Below are 22,694 nucleotides of genomic sequence, written 5' to 3' on the forward strand. Positions count from 1 at the left end.
ACACTGCCAGCTGCACAGCGACATTATGAGTACTGTAAAGTAGGCCGGTGAGCCGAGTACTTTAATCATGATGCAGTTTTTGTTTGTCAGTTGAAGGCATTTAACTTTCATGAAACACTGAACATCAAACATAACACAACACTCAGATAAATACTGACAGTGTCCAGATATTTGCACTTATTTTAAAGTACTTTATAAAGTAAGTGAGTCCCACGTGTGGCCTGAGCAGGAACAGGGAGTGGCCTGTTCTGTGACATGGCAGGAAATATCTGAACGCGCGCAATTACTACCTCCCTCCTTCCCCCATTTTTTCCTCTCCTCTTACAGCTGCAGGGGACTTCACAGCTCTGAGGAAAGCAGATTTTGGACGTCTACCAGCTGACAAGATTTAACTTTTACCCTGTTACTTCTGTCTAGACTGAGGACATCCAGCTGCCTGACTGATACCAGAGAGGTGAGTGCCAGAGGAAGGCCTGCACACCAGCACAATCCAGCTGCTCCAGCATTCGAGCCACGACACATTTCCCATTCATACACGTGGGGGGGGAAACGTGAGAAATTTTTTTATCCTTAACTTAACTGATAATGTGCTGTGTATTGACAGTAGATGTATGAAAAAAAAATCTCAGCTGGTTTCTGCTTCAGCTGTGGATACAGTATATTAATGCTGTCCCTTTCTTGACATGCTGGCAGTTTGCTCGGCACAGAGGTGGGATTTTAAATGACTCACTGAAATGGGAGATCATCTTGGCTGCAAATGCTGGCATCAGTTTGGTACAGAAATAACATTAAACGTTAGATGCATGGTTTTATCCAGACAAAATGTCTCCTGATGAACTATGTTTTACATCTGTGGGTCTTTTTATATGTCAGTGGCTTCGTCCTGGAGTTCTGCCAGATCTCTTGTTCTAATGACTTGAAGTCACCATAGGGTCATTTAAGGTGATGGGGGCAGCCATGATCTTTTTATCATTCACATTCACGTCATCTGACAGACCTCGATCCTGATCATGTGCTTACGAGCTGCTCCAAATAGTCTGAACTTGACATATTAATTAATACATGGCAGTGATGTTTTTTGGTTTGCTTTTATTATGACACCCAGCTTTCTAAATATTCTTCAAGGAGGTATAAAAAAAGGACTCTAGTATCTGTGTATACTGCCACAAGATGAGATCAGAAAACACACATTCCAGTAGAGTATCTGTGTCATGCTGAGATAATGTAGTAAGCATGTGGGTGTTTCTTGGGTGTGTATCTCAGTTAAACTGAACTTTATCAACCAACTGAAATGCAGTCCCATAGAAGTGAATGACATTTTAATCTTGATGAACAAGCAACACGTTGAGCACGTTTTTGTTGCTGCGTTCAGGAAGTAAGCTGAACTGCAAACCATCTCCATATATGATGGATACGTATAGATGTCTGCTGTGTCTTTTATCACTGACAGAATGCTGTGACCTACATTGTCAGAGATGCTGGAACTGTGTAGGAACATTTTAAAACCTTTTTAAATGGGTTTTCGGGATTATACAACAGTTGTATCAAAGGCAAATACAATCACCTTTTGCAGGGTGCCATGAAGGATCAAAGACGTATTTTTTTTTTTAGAAGTAAGTACAGGCCCCGCTTGACCCAGAACAATAACACACGAACATAAATGTTGCAGCTCTACTCAAAAACAAACACAAAAAACAAACATAGCCACACCTTCCCTCTCGATAATAATTAGTATAGATTTTCCAATACCATGTTTGAGGTAAAATAACCTAAGATAAAACTTTTTTCTTCCTGATTCCAAAACCTTAACTTCCATATTGACCAGTACTCAGTCGTGACCTGATACCATTGCATCAAAACAAATCTAGCACCTGTATACCACTAACCCTATATGGACGTAAAATGCTATCGTTGTTTGGCATCTCTCAGGTTAAACCCTTTGTAAAACCTAAACAAATTCATACAGAAAATGAACGCCGTAAACTTTCTTTTATGATCTAGTTTGATATTTTGTTAATGACTAACTTTATTCATGACTTTGCCTTGCTGTGTAGGCTTATCAATGAATGTATAAGTCTCATAATTGGAAAGGAAACTCCTTTACAAGCTAAACCGTGCATTGGGGATATGTCTTGAGGACTTTGCTGTGACACTCCAGCAGTCACTGCTCACTTATTTTGGACTTTTGCAAGCCAGAAAGACAATTGCACTATTATGGAAGAGCATGGATATACCATCTACTGATATGTGGACTAGGGAGCTAGCAGTCTGTCTAGCTTTGGAGAAACCAACATATATTGTAAAAAGGAAATATAAAAACTTTGCTTGCTTGTGGAGCCCCTATATGGAGTTTTTGGAAACTCAGAACTGAATTATTTGACATTGTATGGAAATTATGTATTATTATTTATTTGTTAATTATTCTAGGGTTGGGGGAAACAAACAAACATATTTGTTAAATTGTAAATGTGTATGTTGTTATAAATGTAATAAAAAGAAGGGAAAAGTTTATCAATAAATGACGTGGTATCAGATCTGCGTATAGACTTATGTACTTGCCGATACCCGTGCCAATATTTTAGGCAGTATTGGAGGTATTACCAATACTGGTATCAGAACAGCTCTGATATGTAGGTTGGAATACCTGTCTTGATAAACGTGAGAAAAGAGGCCCCAGACCTTGACAAATGCACTGGACCTTCTTTGGAGAGACAGTCTTTTGTTCTCCAACTTCAGAAAGTGAAACACAATCTGAATCTAATTAGTATGAGATGGAGGTACACTCAGAATCAATCTCCTAACATGGTGAAGGCAATTACACAGTGAATTAAGTTATTTTTTCTTAGGCTACAGCTGTTGCCCGAGGCAGCAAAACATCCTTTCATTTTATAGTTATAGCTTACTAATGTTTGAACAGTGGTTACATAAAACCAGCCACAGCTCAGCCCTGAGCAAGAGTGAGAGTTCTGATGACTAATCAACAGACTTAAGTGTTTCTAGCTCCACCTTTTGATACTGATCAGTGTGCTAGGTACTCCAACAGAGGGATGACCAAAAAATGGGGACGGTTAGGAACGTTTCAATTGGTACCATCCACAAGTTTTCACAGTGGAAACGGAAGAAATGAGTACTGAACTGAACTGAACTGAACTGGGCTTGACATTAGGGATAAAGAGAAACAGGGTAGAGGTCGACACACCATAGGGAGCACTGAAAGGTTTCAGGTCAAGGTTTCAGCCTGGCAATTCAGACAAAGTACTACGAATCATCGTCCAGACGATAGACATGGACAACCAGAGCCAAAGAATATGTATATAGTTGGCAGGGGCCTGATTATATCTGTCACAGTTTGGCGAGACATTGTTGTAAATCTTACATAGGCAAGTCTTGGTTAAGTGAGTGTGGTGCACCACATTTCACTGTATCAAACCATGCTTCGCACTAACAGAGGAGCTGGGTACTTTTCCCAGAGTCTCGCCCTGTGTGGGAACATTTAAGGGATCTTTTTAACATGTCATGTCCATGTCTACTGTTACGTGTCGGCTCAGGTGTTACGGTTTGTTTTGGATCAAGCTCACGATAAGTTGTAGGCATGCACAATGTTTCCACTCTTAAGCACATTCACATGTGGGCAATCTTAAAAAAAGCGCTTATCTCCTAAGCTAATTACCATCACTGTGACTTCCAGCAGGATGCAAAGTGTCAGTGAGTATCCGCCCGTGCTCTAACAAAGCCCCCCTCAGCTGACACCCGCTTCTCCCCTCCTTTCTACTTGCTTACTGTGCACTGACATGGTAATTGGTATGAACACCAGAAACCCTGTTGACTTGATGGGCTGCTGGGATTACCTGTTGCCTCCAACTGCGGACTGTCTCTGAAACCACAGCCAATTCACTTCCTTTGTTTACACAAAGGTGGTGACACCTTTTCAGTGTAGACACCTGGTGAGCGGATCCCCCACAGCCTCTCTGCCCGCAACTCTACCTGTAACTGGTTTAACAAAGGGTTAAGAATGGGTGTTCCCATTTCCTGCTCACTCCTCCCAGCCTGTAATCTCTCTCACTCTCTCCTCTCCTCACTACCAAGGAGCTTTGGAGAGGCTCTTAAGAACAAAGCTATATATAAACATTGGAGGAGTCTGAAAATTAAGTGAACTTGCACAAGGATTTATTGTGTCAATAATCTGAAAGGAAAACTAGCTTCGTTCTTGACCACCGAGGTAAGTTGCTGAGAAGTGTGTGTGTGTGTGTCCCTCTGTTTGAGATGTTGAGGAAGAGAAGGGAAGGGCTGACTGTCAATAGTGAGCTGGTCTTGCGTCAGACAAGAGCCATGTGGTGCGCACGGCTGGATAGTGAGGATACAGTAATATCTACTATAATTAGCCTAAAATGTCATTGACAGGATTGTTATAGAGATTGTTTTATGTCATATTTAGGTTTGTTTTCCAGGTATAAAACTTTGTAAAGTGCATGTTGTTTGGGGAAAAAAAGTTGTACAGAAAGATGATAAGTTCAGGAGCACTTTGTTTTTATGACTTTTTTCCACTCTTTGACTGTTTCCAATGTGTAAAAGCTGAAACCTCTAACAAGCCACACATTTCTAGTTAACCAGGTTTGTCTAGTTCCTCCATCTTCCCCACATGAAAATGCAAAGCATTTCCATGTAAATTCTGCCTTTTACAATGTGAAAGTCGAAATGAATCCATCAAAAGTGGCTTTTTAATGACAAGATACTCCTGACCTTTCCTCTGTACTTTGTTGGTTGAGTGTCCTGGCCATAGACCATGGGAAACTTGTCGGGTATGTAGCTAAAGACAGTTACTGAAACCAAACTTGACCCAAGGCCAGTATGCAGGGGAAAGGCTACTCTGTATTTAGACAAAATACACAGGCACCCTTTGTTTGTCTTCATGGCCCACTGCTATCAACCACCAAGCTGTATGAATTATTGTACCTTCACAGGCCTGTTGAGCGTAGAGCGTAGCATTTAAAAAAGAATTCTGTTTTTGTGTGAAACTCTTGAGGAATGGCGCAATGTAGTGTGAGTGTGACCTTCGGGGTCAGATGTGAAAATCCTGAGGGCAGTTTGACCCGCAGAGAAGTGAAGTATCCCATGACCCCGTGGCAACAGGGCAGACCTACGCTCATTCCCAGAGTCCGTCCATGCCAGCTTTGTGTAGCCCACAACAGATTAGAGCAACATAAGTCCTCTGACAACATTTGTTATTTAAAGCCTTTCATGTCACAACAGCTTTAAATGGACTTACATCCCAAGTGTCCATTTTTACTGGAATTTTTCATGTTAACTACCACAGTTATCTAGATGGTTTGCATCTGAAGGAGGGAACAGAACTCCTACAATAAAGCAGTGCCAAAAGATTGTTGCGTCGCCAAAAGAAAAAAAGTATTATAAAAAGCAACATTCTTGTTGTCCTTGGCAAGCAAGAAAAATTGCAGTGCTGTGTGTCTCAAGACTTTATAAATAGGTCTGCCCTTTTGAAGCCACATAACATTTTCTGTTTGTATTACATTAGTCATATTCAGTGTGTCTTTAGTGCTGTGGCTTCCTTCTGTTTAAGTACAAATAATAAGGATGTTTACTTTTAAAAGGCTGTGGTTATTTAAACACCTTTGCCAGCCTGCTACTGTAACATCACTCAGTTATAGACTCAACCACGATGTTCATTTAACTTTCAGGGTGAAAACCCTAGCGCTTCATACATAAAATTAAACAGCACCTAGCAAACGCTGCCTTAATTTGGTAGTTCTTAGCCACCTAACTCTTTATCTTGCTGTTAGACGGCCCTTTCCAACAGGAAACTGAAGCCGTTATCTCAAAGCCACCAGACTCCATTGACAAAAAGTAATTTTACTTGACAGAACACAGGAGTTGCCAATCTACCGCTGCCTTCATCAGTCAGTGTGTGGGGTAAAGTGAGGAAAATATTTCAAATATAGTGTTTGTCTTAAGTGATATTGATCTTTTTAGGTGGCTAAGATACGTTTTGCTGCGGCCCCTGTCCACAGAAGGACGTTGCTGAGCTTCCTGCCAGTAGAAGTGGTTTATCAAAGACCAGGCAAAGCAACACAGCAGATAAAATAAGCACAGCAGGAACGTCAAGATAGGTCGGACCACCTTGTTTAACCACATATCTTTAAGCGTTACAGTTATGGCTGAAAATGACAAAGGAAAATAAATATTTGAAATCAACTGCTAGTTAATTTACCCTGAAGTGATTTTAGATGTTAGCATGATGTCTCAGGGATTCTGTCCCTTAGGGCTGTGCTTTGGCGACATCCTGGTGACGATTAGTATCACGATACAGTGGTTGTGATTCAATATATTGCGATACTGTAAGCAAGGCGATATATTGTGAATTTTCAACATCTAATTTGGGGAAACCTGTGATAGTATGAAGAAAACACCATTGTATGCAGGAACAGCAGGATCTGCCTTTGTATTTGTCAGTCAGTATGTTTACATGGCATTAGAAAAAAATCGAATTTATTGTGTTAGTCCAAGTAAAACCTTTTAAAATACATGTAAACATGTCAGTCTGACTGAAATCGAACTAAATCCGATTTCTCAAAGTCACACCCAGATAACGTGACTGGGAGTTGAATTACTCCTGCATGTATAGAGTCAGACTCAAACTGGACGAGGTGCTCAACGCATGCTCCACAGTTTCCACCCCAGGCTTTGACTTGGAAGTCAAACAGCACTAAATGCGAAACAGAAGAAGAAGCCCGTAACAACATGGTGAAATCTACATCCAGAGCATATTTGGACAGACGAAATGTACAGAGCTGTAAAGTTGTCCACCATGGTACCAGTTAGCAGCTAGCTAACTGTAGCTAACTTGTCGATTGCCTGGTCTGTGATGTAATGGGTCAACTGGAAAAAGGTCCAATACTAACAAGCTGAGAGGGGACATATCTCCATCTATCGTAGTGAGTCTGACATACTTCTGTCAATACATCGATTCCCTTCCTGTGCTATCACAATATTTTTGACCAAATACCTCGATATTGAAATTGCAATGGTATTGTACAGTTGACTATTGGTGCTTTCACAAAATATTCACACAATGAGATCCTTGATAAATAGCCAGTAATGTGGGTATAATGACTCAGTGGGTGAAGGAAAATAAAAGAACAACTGGATCAGTCTGGTAAGTTCAGGAAATGACATCACTTTACTGTAATGCAGCCTTTAAAACCAGGGAAAGTAAACACTTAAGATATAACCATATCCAAATTCCAAGACTATACCTAGCTCATATCACGATATCAACAAAATATCGATATATCGCCCGGCCCTGTGTTGAGAGTCACATGGCTGAAGAAAGATTTCAACACTGCCACAAATCTTTGTATGTAAACTATTAATTAAAAATCAGTTGAGTTTTTGAGATTTGATACAGTATAAGAAAACATGATGTTTAACGATAATTGACACCTCTAATAGTTTTTGTACTGTAGACCAGAGCCGACACCTTACATCTATGTCATTAAAGTATTCTCTACATGCATTACAACTCACGCTCAGCTTCTGGGAAGACTCAATCTGAGAGCTTGTCTGAACTTGTTAAAGTTAGGGTGATACATAGGGCTGTTATGTAAGGTAAAGACACATGCTGAGGTACAGCTTGCAGTTTTCCTCACAAATGATGGAAAGTTGGCAGGATGACGGGTGCAGCCGAGGTGTGTTTGAATGTTCTGTATAGTGTGTGAAAACAATGCCAGCTGACATTAAACCTTCTCCGTCTCCTTGCATAAATAACGGCCTAATTTGTAGCAGGTTTTGGTAAATACACCACAAATTAAACAAGGTTTTTCTCTTTATCTCCAGCCAAGTGACAGTTTGAAGAAACTTTCTCCAGTCCAGCAAAAGTTGATCTCCAAAGTCTCTCGAGTCCCAGCCACAGCAACCAGAATGGAGCTTCAGAAGATGAACGGACACAGCAGGGAAGACGGGTAAGACTCACAAATGAGCAGTAATTACTCATACTGGCACAGCATGCCCCAGCAAACGTCAACTCAACAGATGAAAGTGTTTTAAATGTAACTTTAAACATGTGTCTTTTAAAAAGCTTCAGTATTTTTGTGGCTCCCTCAAACCAGTGATTTTTTTCCATCGTAGGTTCGATGGGCTGGATGCCCTGGCCGAACATGAGGAGTTTCTTCCACATAAAACCGGTGTCAAGAAAGCAACCCACTTCACAGATGTGAGTGCTTTTACTGAGCCACGTGTTAGAAAGTGTCGACTGATGTGCTGTAGCTACATCAGTAAATAATATTGATGCTGATGTGATTCTTATTCATGAGTTGATTTGCTCGTCTAACATCCTCTGCTGTCCTCTGTCTGCAGTTTGAGGGGAAGACTTCATTTGGCATGTCCATCTTTAACCTCAGTAATGCCATAATGGGCAGTGGAATTCTGGGATTGGCTTTTGCGATGTCCAACACCGGAATCATTCTTTTTCTGTGAGTATGCAAGACAAACACACACTCTGTGTTTTGGCTAAACTTTGTGCCCCGTCTGTTTGTCTGTGCGATTCTACCATTGTAGGTTCATGTGTTTGCTCACAGCGGTATATCGTATATACTGTCACCTTCTTGTGATTTATGTAATGTATTTAGGTAAAATATATGTACACTCCTTGAGGTTATTAGAATAGAGTGAGGCGGTTAATCGTGTGTGTTCTCAAGCTTGTAGGAGAAATGGCTCTGTTTCTGTAGTATGGGTGAAAGACAGCAGCACCTCGCTGGTAACTTTCAGATGTTTCTGTGTTAGACTCAGAACAGTAAAGAATGAAAGCAGCCAATGAGCCAGTATATTGTGTTTTAGTTCATGAGTTATAGATGGACACAGTGATGGTTTCTGAAAACTTTTTGGGCTGGTACACACTTTTTAAAGGGCTATGTCTTAAAGTTCTTTTTAAAAATAATACCTCAGGGTGTTTACAGGTCCTTAAAAAGTCTTAAATTGTCTTAAATTCAGATTTGATGGGTCTTAAATATTTTCGGCCACATTACGGTAAAAATTTCTCAACCCTGACAGAACCAATGACTGTTTACAATCCACTGGAGAGACCAACAAATTGCAGTAATACATAGCATTTGTGACAGCGATGATATTTTCTTTTTACATTAAACACACTAAAGCTAAACTGTGTATTTCCATTGTAGGTTTGGTCTTAAATTTCATATACAGTGGTAAAAAAAGGTCCTTAAAAATCTTAAATTTAACTTTTATATATCCGTAGACACCCTGTACTTGAATTCTTTTATTTTGAAAGACCTTTTACACTGCTCTATTTTGCATATCTGTATACTTTTTACCAGGGCTGTCCTGAAAATCAGTTCTTGGGCACTGACGCTTCGCTAGGACATTTGCGATTAATCAAAGTTTCAAAGGATGGGGGCACTCGACTTTTGAATAATAATAATAACACATCTTATTTATAGCCACTTTTCAAAGTACTCAGGGACACTTTTCAAGACACAGTTAAAAACAAGCAGCAATGTAGCCATAGATCTTAAAGTCAAACAAATCAGTAATATACAGTAATAAGTTAATAAAATAACTAGACAAAAAATCCTATATATAAAAACTGGGTATAAATGATGTGTGTGTCACCACCAGACCGACTATGCCAGCTTGAAAAGGTGTGTTTTCAGACGGGATTTGAAAGTGGAAAGGGAGTCAATATTGCGAATGTCATGGGGAGAGAGTTCCGAAGGCGGGAGGCAGAATGGCTGAAGGCTTTGGATCCCATGGTAGTCAAGAGGGCAGATGATGGTGTGAGTTGAATTGCAGACGAGGATCTAAGAGTACGGGAGGGTGTGAAGATATAGAAAGATACAGAGAGGATATGAAGGGCCTTAAAGGTGAGAAGCAAAGTCTTTGATATGATATTCAACATGAAGCCAGAGAAGCTGCTGAAGAACAGGAGTAATATGGTTTATGAAGGGAGTTCTAGAAATCATATGGGCGGCGTTTTCTGGGGGGTTGTCTTTGTAAATCTTGAAACTCTCCCAAACGCTTGACATTTTGTTGGAGTTTAAATGTAATGTAAATGTATAAGTTTAAATGTCCTTCTTGGAGAATAACTAATAATTAATAAAATAATGAAATTAATGATGAACAATGTCTTCCACCCACTCCACCATGTGCTGCTCAAACACAGGAGCACATTCAGTGACAGACTCGTTCCCCCAGGAAACACCACCGAGCGCCACAGGAAGTCATTCCTGCCTGTAGCTTTAAACCTGTACAACTCCTCCCTCAGAGTGTCAGCTGCTCTGAGTCAGCAGACTGGCATCTCTGGACTTCATTCATCCTCTGCAATTATAATTCATAATTATATATTGGGTGCAATTATTCAGCTGCCGCAATATTGTGTGCAATTATTCAAACGACTTTATCATGCACATAACTATACATATTTCTTACGTCTACCTTTATCTTATGCTCGTTTATTCTGTTAAATTCTATTAAATTTCACATTTACTGCCTCAGTTCAGTGACGATATATATTTTATTTTTAATATTTTAATATCTAAAGTACTAGTGTTAAACACTGTAGCATAACGCACATTCTATTTTTAATTTTATTTTTATTTTAATGCACATTTTTATTTCTATTTTGTTTTTTTGTTTTTTATTGCTTTATATTAACATACTTCTACTTAATAGTCTTACTCTTACTTCTTATAATTCTCTATTCTTAACATACTGTAGCAGCAACTGTAATGAATAATAATTGACCCTCGGGGATCAATAAAGTATTTCTGATTCTGAATTATGTTGATGCATAAAGAATCATGTTGAATATTATTTTTAAATTTGTGGGCTCTTTGGGATTCTTGGGGTAATGGTATAGAAAATCGGAGCATTCGAATACTGATTTTGACATCGATTACCATGACTACAATCAAAGCTTCAAAGCACTATGGTCATTTCATATCTTTTACTATGTTGTATATTTTAGTTCCATATGTAAAGTACTGTGCCTTCTGTCTGAAAGATGCTTTTAAGTAAATTACAAATAATAATTTATTTATTATTAGAATTAGAATTTTAGCTTAAGGTTTAACTAAAGCTTTTGTTAGTGGATACAGACTGAATATGGTCAATAGAGGGTCCTTATAAGGCTAGAAGTAGAGCTCCAGTGGCGTGTGTGTATCATCTGACTGTGTGTGTATTTGTGTTTGGACAGGTATGTGTGGAGGCAGGGGGATGGGCCCCGTGCTTCAGTCTGTGTGTGTGTGTGTGTGTGTGTTTCTGTCTGTCTACCTGTGTGTGTTGTGGGTGTTGTACTGTATAGACACCGGCTGCTGTACGGAGCCTTATCTGTCAGAATGTACATTAGAGCTCATACACACGCAGCTTCCCTAAATCAGATTTGAGTGGTTAAAAATAGCAGCCTGTAGTGATCAGATCCAAGACACGCCTGCCTGGATCAGTCCTGTGCTATGTGGCAGGAGGGGGAGGAGGATGGCTAGGCAGCCAGTCTGTCAGAGCCAGACTCAGTTGTGTGGGTGGAAAAAAAAGACAACAATTACAAGAGTTGCTTATTAAGAGTTTAGTTTCCGAAGAAGTTTCTAAAGGATTTTTTTTTATTTCTGTCAGTTTCATTTTTTTATGTTTTGATGAGACAGTTTTACCTTTCAAGAAATATTTCACCCACAAAATGATTGTTTGTATATTAATTACTCACCACGTGTTAATGTTGAATTTGTGAAGAAAACTGTTTTTCTTGCTTCAAGTAAACCAAGAATCCAAAAACAGAAAATTCTTGATGAATTCGAATAACAGGGGGGCCGCAGTTAACAACAGCACAACTCTATCAAAACATCCATTTACTAACTGTCACACAAACAATTCAACATAACACAGGGTGTGTAACTGATATACAGGTGATCGTTTTGTAGGCGAAGGATTTCTTTAAAGCAGGGGTCGGCAAGCTTTACTATCAAAAGAAAAAAGAAAAAAAAGAGCCGCAACGTGTTTTGGCCTCATAATAAGGGTAACGCAGCCTTTTAAGTTGAACTTAGCCAACTAACATTACTAACAGATCTAAATGGGCATTTATTAATATGTTTTAGCACAAGGTGGCTGTCCTGCAGTGGGCTATTTTGGATTATTTGGTACTCTAACTTTGCAGCATTGCCGATGAAAGCAAACAAATTGGTCCATGCGCTATTAAATTCTCTATTTTCACCTGAGACTTTTCCTTTTTGGATTTGGAATCCACAGCTAGCCTAGTCTGGGAGACTCATGACTACATCGCTAGTGATGTTTCAGAGAAAAAAGACACCAGGCCACAGAAGTATGATGCACATTTTAGTTGACGAAATGTCAAAACATTTAAAAAAAAAAAAAAAAAGATTGGTAAATAGGTTAGGCATTATACAAATTAAATTTTTTTTTTTTTTTTTTTTTTTTAAAAGGCGATTATTGATTTCCATATAATTTTCTGTCAAAGCCAAAGGGAGCCACTGGAGAGGGACTTAAGAGTTGCATGCAGCTCTGGAGCCGCAGGTTACCCACCCCTGCTTTAATGGATCAGTGTGCAGGATTTAGGGGCATATCTTGGCAGTAATGGAATATGATATAAAAAGTTTTCTTTAGTTCTTTTATTTACCTGAAAATAAGAATTGTTATGTTTTTGTTACCTTAGAATGAGCTGTTCATATCTACATAATTTCTACAGTAGCCCAGAACAGACAAACCAAAGACTGGTTCTGGATAGGGCCATTTGCGTCATCCACTGTAGTTAGCAGCTACTCCGGGCCCAGTGCGTCGCAAAAATACAGATGTTTAACATGAAACGGCTTTATTCAGTGTTTTATTGGTTTAAATCACCTAATCAGTTTGTTTTAAAGAGGAAGAGACCTCTGCGTTTAATTTAGCTCAGGGTAAAAACTCCTGAATTTCTGTATCAGAAAAAATGTGAGCACACATTAAGTTACCAGAGAAAATAGATGAGCACACATTAGCAGGTGCTGGGCAGGCAGCCTGTCTGTGACATGCCAAACTGCGTAGGAGAAACACTGATTGGTAACGTGAAAATGCTTTGTTAAGCATTTTATTGGTTAAAATCACTGGGTCCATGCGTTTAAGAGGGTAAGAGACCTCTGCGGATAATTTGGCTCCCGTTAAAAACATTCTGAATAATGAACACTGAAGGAATTCTAACCTGAAGTTTCAGCTGGTTGCAATCTGCAGTCCTCACCACTAGGTGCCACTAAACCCCCCTGAATCTTACACACTGCTCCTATAATAAGTATAATGTCCAGGTGTATGAGACCACTGATACATTTCTGCCATGTAATTTGTAGATAGATTAACATTTGGGATCTCTGCTCTTGTGTGTTTCAGAATCCTGCTGGTGTCCATTGCCATTCTGTCAGCATATTCAATTCACCTCCTGCTGAAGAGTGCTGGAGTTGTTGGTAAGCACCAAAGCCAGTCTCAGTGCACACAATTTATCAAACACAGCCACAGAGTCAATCCTGCATTCATAACTTATCTCATTATTCATGTATATATAATGTTTCTTCAGGCATCCGGGCGTATGAGCAGCTTGGAAATCGGGCTTTTGGTGCTCCAGGAAAAATGCTGGCTGCATGCATCATTACAATACACAACATAGGAGGTATTGTCGTGCTATTTTTCTCTTTGATGTTCACGTCTGAAATCTGTAAGTGAAAGCATTAGCTAAGATTGACTGTTTTCACTTCCTTTTAGCAATGTCCAGCTACCTCTTCATTGTCAAGTCTGAGCTCCCACTGGTTATTCAAGCTTTCCTGGGTAAACACGAAATCACAGGGTGAGTGTCCCAATGTTAATTTGACTGTGATTCATGAATAGTTTTTTTGTTTAGTTATGTACTGATTTTTTCCATCTGTTTGTCTGGCTGTCTCTTAGAGAGTGGTACTTGAATGGAAACTACTTGATCATCATCGTTAGTGCTTGCATCATCCTTCCTCTAGCACTCATGAAACAACTTGGTATGTTTTTCATTCTGTCTCCACACACTTTTGTTATTCCCCGTACTCTCCCATGTTACATCATGTCTCCATGTTTTTTTGTTGTATTTACTTTCATGTCCTGTATCAAAGTTAAAACATCACTTCCAGAATCCATAAATCATTCTGCAACATCTTATCATCATTGCAACACAGGTTACTTGGGCTACACAAGTGGGTTCTCCCTCTCCTGCATGGTGTTCTTCCTAATTTCGGTGAGTCTCAACCATTGAGCCAACAAAGACACCTACAATACCACCATGATACTCTGATAAAGGTCCAGTGTGTAGGATTTAGGGGAGTTTAGTGGCATCTAGTGGTGAGGATTGCAGATTGCACCAGATGAAACTTCTACTGTTCTTCTATTTCTACCATTAAAACTCCTTCAGTGTTCAAAGAGTTTAATACCAGGAGCCGAATTATCTGCAGAGGTCTCTCCATCTCCAAAACAAACTTACCTGGTGATTTAAACCAGTAAAACGATGAATAAAGAATCAATGTTACTCCTATGATGTTCAGCTCACTGCAGATGGGCCGTTAGCCTAGCATCCGCTAAAATGCGGCCACCTTTTTCTGATCCCGACGTTCAGGAAGTTTTTGCCATGAGTGGAATTAACTGCAGAGGTCTCTTTCTCTTCAAAACAAACTGATCCACTGATTTGTTCCGGTAAAACGTTGAATAAAGAAGTTTCATGTTACAAATCAGTGTTTCTCCTACATTATTTAGCTTGCTGCAGATGGGGCGTTAGCCTAGCACCTGCTCACCTTTTTTCTGATCCCGACTCTCAGGAGGTTTCTGCCGTGAGCAGAATTTTCTGCAGAGCTCTATTTCTCTTCAAAACAAACTGATCCACTGATTTAGACCGGTAAATTTTCCCAACGCTGTTCGGCATGTCGGAGATAGCCATTAGCCCAGCTCCTGCTAATATGGGCTCAACATTTTTCTTTGATAACTTAAGATCCAGACGTTCAGGAGGTTTTTACCGGGAGCCGAATTATTCCCAGAGGTCTCTTCCTTTCTTTGACAAACAGATCAAGTGATTAAAACCAGTAAAACACTGAATAAAGCAGTTTCATGTTACAAATCAGTGTTTCTCCTACAATGTTTAGCTCGCTGCAGATGGGCCGCTAGCCTAGCACCTGCTCATGTGTGCTTACCTTTTTTCTGGTCAGGAGGTTTTTACCGTGAGCTGAATTATTCGCAGTGGTCTCTTTCACTCCAAAACAAACGGATCCACTGATTTAAACCTATTAAAACACTGAATAATGCAGTTTCACGTTAACTGCTAACTATGATAGCCGTTCAGTTTGTCTCTTTTGGGCCACTGTATAAATGGCGTTGCAACATGATGATCTCTGTAGACAAGGACCTGCTTCCTATGTAGATATAAACTGCTCATTCTAGGATAAATCAAAACACAACAATTCTTATTTTCAGGTGATTGTACACTAAAGAAAACTTACTAAATATATTATGTTTCATTTCTGCCAGTATATCCTCCTAAATCCTACACACTGGACCTATAAACATCCATCTTTGATTAACCAAGGGGTGTGTCTCCACAGGTTATCTACAAGAAATTCAACATCCCGTGTCCACTGGATGACGAACATCACAACACAACTCCTATTGCTGATGACCACGCTCTCATTAACGGAACAGACGATTTCTGTGAGGCCAAACTATTCACCGTCAACTCACAGGTCAGACAGAAAACATTTTCACGTGTGCGTCCAGTTTTTTTGCGTCAGCTGTGTATTTATTCCTTGGTTCTGCACTCCTGCGTGTTATGTCAACAGCATTAAGACATGTTATGTCAACAGCGATGTCGGGTGTAGAACAAGCATTTGATTGTGTTCCTCAAGTCACGTTTGGGAGGGTTTCTCACTGACCTTTGGCGTGTTTGGCTTTTAGACAGCGTACACCATTCCAATTCTGGCCTTCGCTTTCGTCTGCCACCCAGAGGTGCTACCAATCTACACTGAGCTACGAGAGTAAGTCAGAATATCCTCATCCATTCCCCAAAACCAAAATGTAGTGCCTTTGTTGGATGTACTAAAATGTTTTATTAACATTAATGTGTATTTTCCTGCTTGGCTTTACCCCAGTGCCACCAAGAAACGTATGCAGAAAGTCGCCAACACCTCCATCCTGGCCATGTTCGTCATGTACCTGCTAACAGCTCTGTTTGGTTACCTCACCTTTTATGGTAAGATGCTCTTTACTCCCAAGAGTCAAAGGTCACCTTGCTCTGAGGTTGTGAATGGAAAGACTTTCAAATGAATGACCCACTTGTTCCCAGAGTGTGTTGTGAATGAGGGACTGGGCCACGTGAGACACGTTAAGGGGTGTCTGCTTCTCTGTGGGCAGGTGCTGTGGAGTCGGAACTGTTACACACCTACAGTAAAGTGGACACGCTGGATGTCCTGATTCTCTGTGTGCGTCTGGCTGTGCTGGTGGCCGTCACTCTGACCGTCCCCGTCGTTCTTTTCCCGGTAAGACATCTATCAACGAAAAAAAAACCCAATATTTGTTACGATTTACTTTCCACTCAAACAAAATTCAATGAACTTTATATAATAACAAAAGTAGATTCAGAAAAAAATAAGAAAACCAAGAGACACAAAAGAGGAGATTTAAATAATAATACAGAGCTAAAACCATAACTGATCAATTATTTAACTCATCAGTTAAATGTTTAAGACTTTTAAAGCCCAAACGGTTTCAGCTTCTCAAATGTGAATATTTCTTAGTCTTTTATGATAGTAAACCGAATGTCTTTGTGTTTTGTACTGATGACTATGACTGTGTGAACTTTATATTTCTGGGCATTTTTTTGACCAAATAATTTATTGATTATTCAAAAAGCAATCATTAGTTGCAGCCTGAAGCAAATATGTAAAGACATTTTAAACATAGAAAAGCTTCAATTTCCTAGAATATGTGAATATGTATTGTATATAAATATAAATGCTGTACATAAGAGAACCTCACTGCATTATGGTGAAGCCTTCTTATAAGAAATATTACAAGTTTCTTTAAAGCATTGGTTCCCAACTGGTTGGTCGTGGTCCAAAAGTGGGTCACAGGTCCATTCTTAGTGGACCGCAAGTAAATCGCAAATGTGTCACATTTATAAAAAACACACTTTATTTTGAAGTACAGTAAATTTCTGGCCCAGAGCTTTTATTTTGAAGTGCCTTTCTCTGCTGTAGAGTGAGTGCACAATGGACAGTTACTTGACAGAGACAGCAAACTAGCTCAACAACATGGCCAAACACAAGTATGACGCTAATTATATTAAACTGTGTGGACCTTGAACTGATGACAAAGGACAAATCTGGACCCTGTGGTTGGGCCAGTTGGGAACCACTGGTCTAAAAAACACATCTAACCTAGATAAAATCTTGAAAATATAATGTAGTAATGCTACATAATAAACATACTATACAGAATTTTCATAAAAACAATATATAGACTCGCACAGAAGTAATCCCTTTCAATCATCACTATGACCCACTAGTAGTGTGTGACAGTTTATTATTCTGCAGAGACTGCCATCTGCTTTTATTTTTTATTTTCTGTGTTTGGGATGTTTATGGGCATGTATCCGCACATCGCTCAGGTGAGGTTGGGGCTTATAAAAAGGTAGTGGCCAGGTGACAGACCATAAACAGCAGGTGTCTAAGAGAGACAGCACCGAAAAATTGCATTATAGTGAGGCCAAACACCAAACGAGAGTGAATCTGGGGTTGGTTTTTATTTTCACTGACAAGCATGTTTACTAACTGTAGCCAACAATCCTGCATAGTAGACCTTTAAATGAGATAACCATACATATATGTGTGAAGTTCAATTAGTACTGCATCATTGTGGAAGATCTGTTTCAGCATTATGAATAATGACCCCCTGTGGAGACTTAAAGAGTAGTGGACCCATGATTGAGCCCTGTGGCACTCCACATGCAATGCTTATTCTTTTTCATGAGACAAATGTATGATGTTGGACAATTTTTATCCTTCTATCCTATCCAAAGTATTCCTGATGTTGCCTCCACACAACATAACTGGTGCTGCCAAAGGATACAAGGGGGTTATTTACTGGGAGTCTCCACTGGTTGACTGTGGTGAGCTTTAGAGGCGCTGGCACGCTTTGCACAGACCCGGGCTAGCTGTTTCCAGTCTTTATGCTACGCTAAGCTAACCAGCTCAAGTTTCACATTGAACTGATAAGAGAGTGGTATCCATCTTCTCATCTAACTCTCAACAAGAAAGCAAATAAGCAGATATCTAGAATTCTAGAATCTCACCTCTCTCCATATTAACGCAGGTATTTTGCTTTAAACAGGTGACAGAAAATACCTGCAATACCTGTTTGGGATGGGGTTAACATGACGCATATAGAAGCTTGTCTTGCACAACTACTTCTCAACAGCAGTTCCATCCATCTATCCATCTTCTAACCGCTTCATCCTTTTGAGGGTCGCGGGGGGGGGGGGGGGGCCGGGGGCCTTCCCCGGTGGGCTTGGGGCGGGGGGCGGNATCCATCTATCCATCTTCTAACCGCTTCATCCTTTTGAGGGTCGCGGGGGGGGGGGGGGGCCTGGAGCCTATCCCAGCTGACATTGGGCGAGAGGCAGGGCACACCCTGGACAGGTCACCAGACTATCGCAGGCTGACACATAGAGACAGACAACCATTCATGCTCACATTCACACCTACGGACAATTTAGAGTCACCAATTAATCTATCCCCAACCTGCATGTCTTTGGACTGTGGGAGGAAGCCGGAGTGCCCAGAGAGAACCTCAACAGCAGTTCTATAATGATAATGTTACCTGTGGTGATAAACTAAGATCAGCTTCTACTTTTAATAGCTTGGTTTGTCAATCCTAATGCTCTTTTTATTTGTAAAGAAAACATGACATTTCTCCTCTTTCCCTCCTTCCCTCTGTAGATCCGCAGAGCAGTGCTCCAGATCCTGTTCCCTGAGAAGCCGTTCAACTGGGCCATACACATCACAATTGCATTTTGTCTCATCTTTGTGGTCAACATCCTGGTTATCTTTGTGCCCTCCATTCGCGACATCTTTGGCCTCATCGGTATGTTTACACAGGAAGAATGGCCACCTTAAATAAATACTTTGCTGATTTTCAACCAGCTTTGTATAACAATGTGGGTAGTATGTGTAAGTGAACAGTGGTAAACTTCATCTCACCAGTGCCCAGATCTCCCTGCTCATCTCCCAGCTCAAACAATAGATGTATAAAAATAACTAGACACTGAAACCCAAGATGGCGCCTATTCATTCCAGTGGTGTTGCTTGCCTAGCACATACGTCAACAAAACATTTCTAGCCTCTGGGTTTACTTCCCAAATATGTGGCCCACTGAATATGCACAGTGGTGTTTCTTCCGCAACTTTTCATGGTGATGATGTCACACATTTTTAAAACAATTTTTCTCGTGTCAAGGAAAGTTTAACAAAACAAAACCTTCATGGATCAGAAATTCAGAATAGAAAGAGTCATAATTGACCTTGTTTGCAGTTCGAGGTGTCCTGTCAACAGTTTGACAGCTGTCTCTTTTACAATAGTGGACAATGGGGAAAATGCTTATAGCCACTGGGGATTTTTTTTTTGCTCTGGCCACTGAGAAAAATTGGAAGCAAGACTGAGCAGGGTTCCTGTGGGCCTGGCTCAAATTAACTGAACTTTTCAGTTTGAACTTTTCTCACCTAAAATGTTTTCAGAAACATATTTTAGCAAAACCAGAGGCAGGATAAATTCAGATCAAATGGTAAAACTAAGGTGCTGATCAAATACTAACCAAGATTCTGTTACTGCGCCATATTGTCTCCTGCGTCAAAACGGACAAGCTTGCATTTTGTCACCAAACAGTGGGAGCATTTATTGGTCAAGTGCGGCGCAGGTCATTCTGGTAGTTGTAGGTTTTCTACCTTTTGAGAAAAAGCAAATGCCACAGCCCTGTTCCTCTGTTTTCCCTTGCCATGTAGCACCAATTTCAGAAGTATTTTCATCTTTCTACAGCCCAGTTTTATAAAATGACTATCATTCCAGCAGTGAAATTCTTTGTAACATAAACTTCTTCTCCATCTTTAGGAGCCACATCTGCCCCCAGCCTCATCTTCATCCTACCAGGAATCTTCTATGTCCGGATCGTTCCTGATGACGAGGAGCCTTTTCTGTCAAGACCCAAGATTCAGGTACAACTTCAGCTATCAATGATGCAATGAATTTATCTTTGTCATTTAAATACCAGTGTATTTTTAATGTGTTGTTGACACAGATGTTTTCTTTCCCTCCTTTGCTGCAGGCCGCATGCTTTGCCGCACTGGGATTCATCTTCATGGTCATGAGTTTGTCGTTTATCATCATTGACTGGACGACTGGGGAGTCTAGAAGCGGAGGCGGGCATTAGCCGTCGTGACTGAACAGAGATACTACAAAAAAAAAAATGCCAACCAAAGCTCTCCCTGTCATTATAAATTGCCCCTCATCTACAGAGTTCTCAACCAAAGCCAAACAGGAAAGTTTGGCTGCACAAGACGAAGGATATGTGAAGAACCTTCACTTGAACCAAAAAAAGAAAAAGAATGCATTTTGACATGTGATGGGGCCGGTGAAAGGCCCAGTAACAGAGGGGATGCATGAGAATACAAAGCAATGTGTTCTGACTGAATAAAACCTATGTCACGCCTCGCAGTAAGGGTGTTGTTCGAAGGCACGTGTAAAGACAGAAAAGGGATGAATGGGAACAGCATGACTCAAATGGAAATCCCATTTTAGAGTATGGATGTGTACAGTTCTGTGGAATAGCTCAGTCACTGCCAAAATCCTCCCAGTCTACTTCCCTACCATTTCAGATTTTACAGGACAGAAATATGTCATAAGACAATCAGTTTACCAGGAGTTTTTTTTTTATTAATACAAAAAAAAGCATTTCAGCTTATTCAACCATCAGGTCTTTAGATTATAAATTCAGGACTGTAAAATTTGCTGGTGTAGTGTTGTCTAAGGCCCTGTCTACATGTATACAGATAATTTTGTAAATGGATATTTTCTTTTACGATTTGGCCTCTCGTCCACAAGCAAACAGAGTTTTAGGTCATTTTTAAAAATGCTTTCTAAAGTGCTGATTTTTTGAAACTGCGGTTCCATGTGTTGGCATGTAAAACAGAGCATTCAATAACATAATGCTCTCAAATTATGCATTCCTGTTGTTGCTTTGTGTAATGAGCATATGCTAGAAAGAACAGCTACGGCCAATGACCGGTTTGCTAATGTTTTGTTAGCACTGCTTGGTCTAATGACTACTTTACACTTAAACCTAGTATTGCTACGCCACTTCTCGGACAAACAGACCTAACATTTTTGCTCCACCTCAGTGTCCACCTTTGAAGTACGCTAAAGCTAAAGGTTTTTGATCGAGCTGGTCAAACCAGCAGATGTTGGATTGTAAAGGATTGGAAGGAAAACTTTTTCATGTTGAGAGCGGTACTCGTATCTTTGAGTTAGCTCCACCGTCCTTAAACTGAACGAGAATAAAAGTTGATGAGATCTCCAGTTGGTGTTTTGAAAAAGCTAACGTTAGCCTGTACACCTTACTACCATCATGGCGAGGTAGCCGGCAAGTATTTGGAGTCGTTTTGAATGATAACCCCTTGTGGCAGAGACTCGAGTAGAGGACCCATAACTGAGCCTTGTGGCACTCCACATGCAATGTTTATTCTTTTTAATCAGGGATTTCATTTTAGACAAAAAGAAATATTTAACAGGTTAATAGGCCTGAGACCAATTTATGGTGTTGGACATTTTATTCTCCTTCTTAAATACGTCATAACAATGTTTTTAGGCCGATCTTGAATTTACGAACTGCACATCACAAGGCCAAAATACTCTCTTATGCATTCTAGTGTGTACAGAGATTTTTAAAAACTCAGGGCCAAAATTAAAAAAATATCTGTATAGGTGTGGACATGGCCTAGTCTCCACAAACTTGACAGATTCAGCTAAAAATGACCGGTCTGCAGTTTCACACTAACCATTTTAGTCTACCAAAATACAACAGCTTCTACATGGCGTTAAAGAAATGTTCTTTATGTAATATATGTGTTTATCTATTCTGACACTCAGCATGTCTGTTGTAAATACGATCACCTTCAAACCTCAGCCTGAAGTGATCTTGTATTAAAGAATCCAACAGACACAGTGTTTGTGGTGTTCGGCTGCTATCTATGAAGGTCAAACAGACAGTTACTGACGCTCGCGTGTAAATCGACAGACACAGAGAGGTGGTTTGTACAATTTTTAAAGTTTTTATGTATTATTGAAAAAATCCCTCATTGAAAACCAAAGAATAGAATATAGTGTTACAGTAACATATGATGTAACACACTATTTTTTTTTTTACAATATTCGGCAAAGGCCAATAAAAATTCAGTGTTAAAAATGCTGTGTCTGTTTTAGCAGTCCCAGAAACTGTTCAGTATGGTGAATAATGACCTATGGGTTTTAAGTTAAAATGGAGTTGGTTTTTGTCTTTAAATTTTTAACTGAAAGATAATCTGACTTTGTTATTCATCCTGTACATTTTAAATTAATTTTAATGTTGTTATCTGTCAATAAAGTATGTCT

The 22,694-nt window shown here is 39.9% G+C and overlaps 1 protein-coding gene across 2 annotated transcripts; it reads left to right on the forward strand.

The window, feature by feature from the left end:
* The first annotated feature begins 294 nt into the window (after positions 1-294).
* On the forward strand, positions 295-22,538 carry LOC126403152 (sodium-coupled neutral amino acid transporter 3-like). 2 transcript variants are annotated; one of them, XM_050065645.1, is made up of 16 exons: positions 295-454; positions 7,852-7,976; positions 8,143-8,227; positions 8,371-8,486; positions 13,390-13,463; positions 13,574-13,666; positions 13,759-13,840; positions 13,939-14,021; positions 14,196-14,254; positions 15,606-15,743; positions 15,955-16,034; positions 16,149-16,249; positions 16,411-16,535; positions 18,996-19,140; positions 20,160-20,263; positions 20,374-22,538. In XM_050065645.1, the coding sequence occupies exons 2-16, from the start codon at positions 7,936-7,938 to the stop codon at positions 20,476-20,478; spliced, it is 1,431 nt and encodes a 476-aa protein (XP_049921602.1). In that variant the 5' UTR covers positions 295-454; positions 7,852-7,935; the 3' UTR covers positions 20,479-22,538. The 2 variants fall into 2 exon arrangements, with proteins under 2 accessions (XP_049921602.1, XP_049921601.1); XM_050065644.1 differs by lacking the exon at positions 295-454 and adding an exon at positions 4,046-4,219.
* Positions 22,539-22,694: the final 156 nt, after the last annotated feature.

Source organism: Epinephelus moara, chromosome 16 (assembly GCF_006386435.1).
Source record: "Epinephelus moara isolate mb chromosome 16, YSFRI_EMoa_1.0, whole genome shotgun sequence".
NCBI classification, from domain to species: Eukaryota; Metazoa; Chordata; class Actinopteri; order Perciformes; family Serranidae; genus Epinephelus; species Epinephelus moara.